This window comes from Anguilla anguilla, chromosome 9 (assembly GCF_013347855.1).
Source record: "Anguilla anguilla isolate fAngAng1 chromosome 9, fAngAng1.pri, whole genome shotgun sequence".
Taxonomy (NCBI): Eukaryota; Metazoa; Chordata; class Actinopteri; order Anguilliformes; family Anguillidae; genus Anguilla; species Anguilla anguilla.
In genome coordinates this window covers 8,075,342-8,085,784 of record NC_049209.1, presented here as the reverse complement: position 1 = coordinate 8,085,784, position 10,443 = coordinate 8,075,342, and the positions used below count along the sequence as shown (strand labels likewise).

Genomic DNA, 10,443 nt, shown 5'->3' with positions numbered 1-10,443 from the left:
TCCCTCTCATCTCTCTCTCTCTCTCTCTCTCTCTCTTTCTCTCCCTCTCTCCTTCCCTCTCTCCCTCTCTCTTTCTCTCCCTGTCTCCCTCTCTCTCTCTCTCTCTCCCTCTCCCTCTCCCTCTCCCTCTCTCTCTCTCTCTCCCTCTCTCTCTCTCTTTCTCTCTCTCCCTCTCTCTCTTTTTCTCTCCCTCTCTCCTTCCCTCTCTCCCTGTCTCCTTCCCTCTCTCCCTCTCTCTTTCTCTCCCTGTCTCCCTCTCTCTCTCTCTCTCTCTCCCTCTCCCTCTCTCTCTCTCCCTCTCCCTCTCCCTCTCTCTCTCTCTCTCCCTCTCTCTCTCTCTTTCTCTCTCTCCCTCTCTCTCTTTTTCTCTCCCTCTCTCCTTCCCTCTCTCCCTGTCTCTCTCTCTCTCTCTCTCTCTTTCTCTCCCTCTCTCCTTCCCTCTCTCCCTGTCTCTCTCTCTCCCCCTGTTTCTCTCCCTGTCTCCCCCCCTCTCCCTGTCTCTTCCCCTCTCTCTCTCTCCCTCCCTCTCTCTCTCTCTCTCTCTCTCTCTCCCTCTCTCTGTGACACACGAGAGCACGCGCTCGGGGCCTGGAGTTCCGGGACTTCCTTTTGCGTTTTCTCCTCGCATGAGAACGTATGAATCCCGGGCAGATATTTATTTGGAGTGCGCTAAGGCGGCGGTAAACAGAATGCGGCGCTAGTTTACGTTAGCGACGGGCCGTTTCCCGGACGGTGGTGTGAACCGCCGGGGTAGATACCGTCCGTAAATAAACACGAGAGCGCGGGCCCTGAGACGGGGGTGGGGGTGGGGAACCGTAGCGGAAAAGAAAAACCCGGCTCTGTTTTGTTTTCTGTTGTTGATTTTTGCGTTTTATAAATGAGGTGTTAGACGGATGCGAGGGACGCCGTGTTTGTCCATTAGGGGCTTGTTGTGAGGAGGCGCTGCTTGTGTGAGAGTGTTTTTAGACCGGCTGGGCTGGGTGAGCGTGCGGCCGGACGGAGGGGGTGTGTGTGTGTGTGTGTGTGTGTGTGTGTGTGTGTGTGTGGCGTGCTGAGAGTTCTGCCGGGCGCCTGGGAGACCAGCGCGGCCGAGGCCCCGGAGCCCGGGCTGCGTTTGCTGAGACTGCGGCGTGCTGGGTCAGCACCAGCGCTGGGCGAAGGTTGGGTTGTGTACGCGTGGCATGGGGTTTGCGCTTCGCTTGCCCGCACCGCGTGTTTAGCGTTTGCTGCGTGCGCAGCGTGTTCGACAGTGTCGAGCCGTTCGGTGCTGACCGCGGCGTTCAGCGTTGTGTTGAGTCGCGCGTGCGCACTGGTGTGTGTGTGTGTGAGCTGTGGATGGAGCGCGAGGGCGTTTCCTCCGGGCGGAGCGCTCTGTGGTAGCGTGCTGTGTGAGGGCAGTGTGGGAGCTCCAATCAGCCAATCAGGGGACTGGAGGTGCTGGGGTAGCCGTGTGCCGCGTGCCGTGTGCCGTGTTGTTGTGGTGAAAACCCCCGTCTGAACGCTGGGGGAATTGGGATTAAAGGCGGGGTCATCCATCGCCCGCAGACGGGTGACCCGGGGAGGCGTGTGATCGGGTTTCCCCGTGAAACCTGGGCCTGATGAATGCGCTGCTGGCGGGAAGGTCCGCGCTGATTAATGAAGCCGGGGTCGCGACCCCCAGCGGCACTTTTAACGCTCCTCTGAGATCTGCGGTGCTGAGCAGCGCCGTGAGAGTGACCTGCTGATCACACTGACTCCATCTGTCCTTCCTCTGACTCCTCCTCTACACACTGACTCATCTGCCCTCCCTCTGACTCCTCCTCTACACACTGACTCCATCTGCCCTCCCTCTGACTCCTCCTCTACACACTGACTCCATCTGCCCTCCCTCTGACTCCTCCTCTTCACACTGACTCTATCTGTCCTCACACTGACTCCATCTGTCCTCCCTCTGACTCCACCTCTACACACTGACTCTATCTGTCCTCACACTGACTCCATCTGTCCTCCCTCTGACTCCTCCTCTACACACTGACTCCATCTGTCCTCATTCTGACTCCTCTACACACTGACTCTATCTGTCCTCACTCTGACTCAACCTCTACACACTGACTCCATCTGTCCTTACTCTGACTCTCCCTCTCCACACACTGACTCCACCTCCATCACGATTAGCACCCTCCCCAAACAGACGCGAGCTCAAAGCTCGCTGACGGCTCATTCGAAAGCATAAACACGTCCCCCGGGCAGACGCGCATTCCGCGATCGCTCCTCCTCCTTCGCCGCGTCACGTTTCTCAGCCAGACGGGCCCCGCTTGTTTGGCCGTGCGCGTCGGGCGTGTTTGCGGTGAGCTGTCGGCAGCCGCGCGGGCCCTGCCCCTTAACGGCGCGCTAGCGAGGAGCGCCGCTAACGCCGCCGCCCGCCAGACGAGCAAACGCAATAAAGAGGCCGTAAAGTGCATTAACTTCCCTACATAAACAAAGTGTTGCCTCATTAGGTTACAGTGTAATACAATACCGCCCGAAATCCATTAGGCCTCCTGACAGAAAGGTGTACCAGGAACTCCGTTCCTCCTGTTGGCCTTTTATTATTAATTGCGCGCGCTAACGTTCTGTTTGCTCATTGCTCACCAATTATATTCGTAATGTTTCTCTGAGAAAGCGGCCCCGCTGGGGCCCGGCGGGATGCCTCACGCAGGAGCGCCAATTCATTAAAGTCACTTAATGTAAGCATTGCACTGAGCGGGCTCCCAGATGTGAAGCGCAGCTTGCATGTAGATTAGGGGCGGGGGGGTTGGGGGGGGGGGGGGGGGTCCAGACGAGAGAGAACGAGGAGCGCGTGATCTCTGGACGAGTAAAGGGCGGGGTGTGTGAGTTTTGGGGGAGTAAAGCGACAGGGCGTGTGAGGTGTATGAGTTGGGTATAAACTCGGGGGCAGGGGGCGGGGCTCAGAGCAGCAAGGGGTCGGGGCTTAGAGTGGCAGGGGGCGGGGCTCAGAGCGGCAGGGAGGCGGGGCTGAGAGTTCCAGGGGGCGGGGCTCAGAGCAGAAGGGGGCGGGGCTCAGAGCAGCAGGGAGGCGGGACTCAGAGTGCCAGGGGGCGGGGCTCAGAGCATCAGGGGGGCGGGGCTCAGAGCAGCAGGGGGCGGGGCTCAGAGCGGCAGGGAGGTGGGGCTCAGAGCGGCAGGGGGCAGGACTCAGAGCGGCAGGGAGCAGGGCTCAGAGTGGCAGGGGCGGGGCTTAGAGCGGCAGGGGCGGGGCTCAGAGCTGCAGGGGGCGGGGCTCAGAGCAGCAGGGAGGCGGGGCTCAGAGCGGCAGGGAGCAGGGCCTCCCCTCTTCAGCTGTCAGGAGCGTTTGCGCAGCCTGTCAGTAAACACAGCCTTCGGGCTCTGCTCTGTGTCAGGCCTATCACAGGCCTTTAATCACCACGGGGCCACCGCCGGCTGCATTACTGAGGCCGTAAGGCCCCAACATGAAGGGGAACAGAGCCCAGGGTTAGGGGAACAGAGCCCAGGGTTAGGGGAACAGAGTACAGGGTTAGGGGAACAGAGCCCAGGGTTACGGGAACAGAGCCCAGGGTTAGGGGAACAGAGCCCAGGGTTAGGGGAACAGAGCCCAGGGTTAGGGGAACAGAGCCCAGGGTTAGGGGAACAGAGCACAGGGTTAGGAGAACAGATCCCAGCATTTGGAGAACAGAGCACAGGGTTAGGGGGAATAGAGCCCAAGGTTAGGGGAACAGAGCCCAGGGTTAGGGGAACAGAGCACAGGGTTAGGAGAACAGAGCCCAGCATTTGGGGAACAGAGCACAGGGTTAGGGGAACAGAGCACAGGGTTTGGGGAACACTAGGCACTGAGGTAGCTAGCAGGACAGCTGCGCTCTTCTCTCTTCTCATTAGCGTTTCAGTTTGGACGTGCGGGCAGATTCGTGCAGACTAAAGGGAAACCCAGCGCAGCGTGTGTGCGTTGGGTCGCTTGGCTGTGCAGACCCAGTCTACGTTAGATACTCAGTCTCTTTAGCCTGTGATGGGAAGGTGAGGTGATGGAGGGGAAATGGCCTTCCTGTAGGTCCTTTTACAGTCAGTACATCACATTACATTTATTTAGCAGACACTTTTATCCAAAGCGACGTACAAAAGTGCGTATCAAGGTCACTGGAACAACTACAAAACACAGGTTCAATTAGGTACAATACTCATTTTGTATGGCATAAACCAGAAAACATTTAAATAAAGTACAGCACAGTCCCTGCACCCCCATGTACACACGTGTCTCCCTGCGCTTCGTACCACTGCTTTTCCCAGAGTGCACCTGGATTACGAGCTGTGTCAGGGACCCGCGCATCAGCGGCTGCTGCCAGACCCTCTCTCCTGCGATCCCAGTTACTCCCGCCCGGTTTCCACGGTAATGCTGGCTTTCTCACCGGAGAGTCCCCCACCCACACACCCACCCACCCACACACCCACCCACCGACCCACCCACCCACACACCCACACTCCCACCCACCGACCCACCCACCCACACACCCACACACCCACCCACCCACACACCCACCCCACACACCCACACACCCACCCACCCACCCACACACCCACACACCCACCCACCCACACACCCACACACCCACCCACCCACCCACACACCCACACACCCACCCACCCACACACCCACACACCCACACACCCACCGACACACCCACACACCCACACACCCGCCCACACACCCACCCACCGACCCACCCACCCACACACCCACACACCCACCCACCCCCCACCCACCACCCCACCCACACACCCACACACCCACCCACACACCCACACACCCACCCACCCACACACCCACCACCCCACCCACACACCCACCCACACACCCACCACCCCACACACACACACACCCACCCACCGACCCACCGACCCACACACCCACACACCCACACACCCACACACCCACACACCCCCGGAGCGGGCCGTTTCATCGTGACGGGCAGCTGGGAGCCGTCCCCCTTTGAGGCGCTAATCGTGCTAACCATCCGCTGCGCCCCTCTAAAGGAAGGACGGGGGCGCGCACTGCTTTTGGGGGGGGGGGGTGGGGGCGGAAGTCCTGTGATGTGGAAAAACACCCCCCCCCCACCCCCGGGATCCCCCACCGCGAGGGGACCGGCACCGGGCGCCGAGCGCCATGGCGGGAGACCTGGAGGGGGGCTTATTCGGGGTGGGGGGAAAGTCCCCCGCCGCGCCTTTCATTGTAAAACCCGGGATTAGGCCCGTCACTGGAAGTGCCACACACAGTGGAGCCCGAAGACGCTGCTCTGCTATTAAGGGTTTAGGGCTAATTGCGCGATTTCTCTTTTTCTCTCCCCGACGCTCCGCAAAAAATTGCTTTTTGAGGAGGCTGGGAAAGCGGAGCGGGGCTGAGAGGGAGGCAGGGGAGGTGCATTGTGGGAAAGGGAGCGCGAGCGAGGGCCCGCGGTGGGGGCCGGTATTGATGGGATTACTGACACCCCGGGAGCCCGGGGAAGAGAGAGGAGCGCGGTAAATGATTCAGGAGTGAGGGGGTAATGTAACGACAGCGCCGGGGGGGGGGAATGGGGGGGCTCTGGGAGGGAGCGGCCTATCGCGCGGGCGATCCCGCGAGCGCACATCTGCATTAACACCCGCGCGTCGGCGCTAAGCAGTTCTGGCAGCTCTCCGGACCCGGGTTGCCGCGGCGGCGGCGCGCCTGTCTGCGAGGCTGTCAGTTTGGGATCCCGGGGAGCGCTGACGGGGGGGTGCGGGTGGGGGAGGGGAGGGGGGGGTAGGGTAGCCGAGGTCCTCCACGGGGGTCAGGACGGGGGCTTCTGAAAAGGAGAGGGCCGGTCTGTCCGGGCTGTTTTGAGAGCTTTTTGAGAGGAGGACTGATAAGACCCCCCTTCACCCTCTCACCTTCACCCCCTGCACGGGGGGCGTAGTCCGTGTGGCCCTAATCTGGAGGACCCCCAGGCCGGGAAGGAGCACTCCAAAGGGGCGCTCTTGAGAAAGTGGGGCGCTGAGATAAACCCCTGGCCCGGTCCGGCGGGGGCCGACACCATCCTGTCTGAGTCACTGTCACAGTCACAGTCACACACACACCACCCCCCCCCCTCACCTGCCACCACTAAGGGTCTCCTCAGACTTCCTGTCTGAAGCAGCCGACTGAGCGCTCTTCCAGAAACATCGCTCTCACACCTCCCAGCCCTGCCAGCGCCCCCCACCCCCCCCCCCCCCCCCCACCCCCCGGCGGCTGGCCGTACACAGATTCAGGGCTTCGGAACAGGACCGTCCCTCTGGTTTTCACAAGAGCAGGCAACAGCACCCTTCTTACCAAAACAAGTTTCAAGCCGTCGGATGACCAGAGAGCTTTGTGTTTGCCTTGTGGTTTCTGCGTATTAGCGCCGGCGGCTAATTGCATGCCTCTGAGACCTCTATCAACAGACTCCCAATTTATACACCGCCGCTTTTTCCACCAGAAGGTTACTGTTTTTAGGCCCATAAAAGAGACGCAATCTTCCGCGAGAAGAAAGAGATAATTAACTAAACGGGCCCCTAACGGCCCCTAATAAAGACTAATTGCATTACTCGCGCCCGCGCCCCTCATCGTCAGCGTGTTTGTCATCTGCCGCGGTTGTCAGGCAGTGCGGAGACGGGGGAATTTCTGCACCCTCTGTGCGTTCGGGCTTAGGCCATAAAGACGAACGGAGGATGACTAATCCTTCGAGTAAATTTCAGTGTGCCGTGAGAGAACCAGCCCAGCGACTTACAGCAACACCACAGAAACAACATTTTTAAACAAGTATCTCAACAAGTATTTTAGTCTTATATTGAGACTTAAAGTCTTACTTGTGTTATTTTTTCATTTTTGCTAAATGAGACAAAAATATTGCCAGTGAGGTAAGACAGTTTGACCCATTTCAGGATTTGTCAGTGGGGTTGGAAAATTTCACTTGTCAAGCGAACAGTAACCATAAAACAAGATAATGTTTCCTACTTGAGGGAAAAGAACGTCTTAAGCACTTTAAGACAGGCTTGTTTCAGTGAAACTCAGAAATCACTGCGCGTTTTCTTTTTTAATTTCATTTCCTCGTTTATTTCGTGTAAAACCGTAGGAACATCACGTCCTCGTGTTTCAGTTGTTAAAGCGAAATTTTCCGTCTGAAGCGACGGTTTTAAAAAAGAAACGCGCTCGGCGTTAAAGATGTCAGACGGCCCGGCCTGAGGCTCCCCCCCGCCGCAGTCCCGCGGGCTGCATGATTATTTAATTGCGCCATTTTAAAGAGCTGACAGGTGTGAAGAATGTGGAACGCAGGCCCCCGATTGGCTGTCGGACGGTTCCGAGGGGAGACGTCACCCCTGGTCCGGGAGGCCAACTCGCGACCTTGACCTCCGGATATTCCGTTATCGACGCCGCCGCCGCCGCCGCCGGATTGGCTGCGCAGATATCCGCGGCGGGCTAAGCGTTAGCGGGCGGGGGTACTCCGCACCCACTTCAGACCGGTGCGCGGGGGGGCCCGTACCTCCTCAGCGCTAGCAGCCGCCGCCGCCGCCGCGCAGCGCCTGCTAAATTTAAAAAGATAGCCCTGCGGAGGGGAGAGGGGGAAATCACGCTTTCCCTTAAGAGTCCTGCCTTCATGTTAATTTAGAGTGATGTTTTAATAGCTCTGTAAAGGAATCCCCTGAAGAGCGCCCGTGAGTGAAGTGCCACAGCGAGCGAGCGAGTGAGGGAGAGAGAGAGAGAGCGCTCCTCTCCCACCACAGGGGAGACCGTCTGCCAGAGGAGGACTGCTGTCTGCAGTCCTGAGCACAGCACAGAGCACAGACACACACACATCACACATACACCACACATACACTCTCCCACCCACACACAGACACACACACACATACACCACACACACACTCCGCACACCACACATACACCACACACACACACACCACACATACACTCTCCCACCCACACACAGACACACACACACACAGACACATGCGCACACGCACACACACACACGCTCCAACACATACACCAACTACATGTACACACACATCGACATACACCACACACAGACACACACATGCACACTCGTACACTTACACCACACACACATACGCACATTCATGCAAGCACAACAACCGAAGTGGTTCACAAAGACATACCACAAAGGCACACCACTCTGCACACACAGCATATGGATTACCATTAACCTTGCAGCAGGAGGCTGCAGTCCCCTCTGCATGGAAATATGTGCCTCTATCTCACTGACCGCACAATGCCCACACACTCACAATCAAGAACAGATATGCACCCGCACACTCTGGCCACACACGGGCCCATGTAAACAGCACATACATCCTTCATCATGCATTCCAGAAAAGCAGTTTGAGTGTTCAGAGATATTTGTCCACCTAATTGGCTAATCTTCACACTGGCACACCTACACACCCACTCAACCATTCACCCGCACACCCACAAGCCCACACACCCACACACACCTACACACCACACGCCTGCACACCCACACCCCCACACACACCTACACCCACACACCCCCACACACCACACGCCTGCCTGGCTCTGGCTTTGACGGCCGCCGGTGGGGAAGCGGGGCCGACCCTTGGGGCACAAAGAGCTTTTATGAAGTGGTCTGAAGTTATCTGCTGTCCGTGAGGCTGCACGGACGAGTGTTTACCAGCGCGATAGCCGCCTCCCAAACTCCCTCCCGTCCCCCCGTCCCCCCGGTCCTCCCCCCCCGCCCGGTCCCGCTATCAGCGGCGGGCCGGCGGCTGCCCCACGCCGGCCCGCTGTCCGGCCCAGCGCGTTAGCGGCTGTCAGTGCGGGAGAGTGCGGCTGAGCCAGCGCAGGGCCGCCGATAGCCGCCGCGCGCTGATCAAAGGGGCCCCCGGCTCGGCCCCAGATAACCCGCCGCCGCCCCGCGCCCTGCCTCTCGTCTCCGTCTGTGATCACAGGGGCCAGACGAGTCCCCCCCCCCTCCCCAGCCGCCCCCCGGCCCCCTCTGCCAACTGTTTTTATCACCCGGGAGGCCCCCCCCATCCCCCCCTCCCCCCTCCTCGTTCTCTTGTTTAAACTTCCAGGAACCCTGGCTGGACACTTTATTCCTGCGTTTGATGCTAATCTGTGTATGATTTGATCTGCACTCATTGTTGAAGTGCATTCTGGTCCCGCTGTCGTTCTTATGATGGTGTGATCAGCGTTGATTCGGGGAGTCCGGCGGGGGGGGGGGGGGGGGACCCTGCCAGGACCCTGCCAGGACCCTGCCAGGACCCTGCCCATTGGCCTGTGATTTACACCTGTCTGAGAGGCAGGGTGGGCGGAGTCAGCGATTCCCCCTGATGGCTGCATTCCTCACCAGGCCTTCTGACCCGAGCTCTAGAGCGGTCTCAGGCCGTCCTGATCATTTCCACTGGAAAACCCGCTCAACAGAGTAAACCTGCGAAGCTCTTAACTTCTCCTTCTTTTCACGGCCACTTCTTGGCTTCTCTTTGCTACCTTTCTTGATGTAGCGTCTTCAAAGGGTGCGAAATAGTTATAGTCTTGAGCAAAATGTTTTATACTCAACTAATTTTGCTCAAGTAATATTTATTTATTTATTTAGGATCCCCATTAGCAATACGCAGCTAATCTTCCTGGGGTCCGAAATCGGTTATATGGCTGACCATCACTGCAGCTCAAAAGCTTCTGTACCCAAAATGCAGAACTGAGCCAAACATGTTTTCTGGTGCTGTTTTGTTTGACTTTTTTTTCCTATCAGCCAATGAAAAATTTTTGATTAAAGGGAGAGAAAATTGGTGGGAGGAGGATAGTCATGGGGACTTAGACAGATGTGGAATATTTAAGTAGTTATGTATGTGTAATAGTACATATTTCTTTGTTAGGGAGTACAGGACTGTGAAAGCATACAGCCCCTGTATTTTGGGGCCTGCTCACCCAGTTCATCCTCACAGCGTTGATCATTGCTCCACCCTTCCCCTGGAGAGTAAAAGAGGAAGCAGGTGGAGGTGAGGCCCTTTTTCCCATGAGCCACTGCTCTTCCTGTTCCAGGGATGCTGGACCGCAGCGTGACCCTGCTGGAGGTGTGCGGCAGCTGGCCCGAGAGCTTCATGCGTCACATGACCTCCGCGGACGCCTCCGAGGACGGGCTGAGGGAGCGGCTGGCCGACGCCATGTCCGAGTCGCCCAGCCGGGACGCCGTGGGCACCGGGACAGGTGAGCGCCCCGCCCCCGCCGCCTTTTCGGCCCTTCTGAGACTGGAACGAAGCTCAGAGAAGCTTGTGAAGGTGTTCGGGTGGTGGTGTCTAATGGCACGTGGCTCAACTGTCCCACACAGTAAAATGTCCAGTGTTAATTCAGCTCTAACAGTGTTAATTCAGCTCTAACAGTGTTAAGTCAACTCTAACAGTGTTAATTCAAATCTTAACGGACAACATTTGGTCCCGCTCTGA

The 10,443-nt window shown here is 58.1% G+C and overlaps 1 protein-coding gene across 1 annotated transcript in view; it reads left to right on the top strand.

Annotated features, from left to right (window-relative positions):
- Positions 1–10,443, top strand: part of LOC118235834 (breast carcinoma-amplified sequence 3-like) — a 173,661-nt gene that overhangs the window by 142,057 nt on the left and 21,161 nt on the right. Inside the window, exon 24 of the mRNA XM_035433682.1 lies at positions 10,043–10,207. Within this exon, the coding sequence (XP_035289573.1) occupies positions 10,043–10,207 (165 nt within the window). The remainder of the gene's footprint in view (positions 1–10,042; positions 10,208–10,443) is intronic.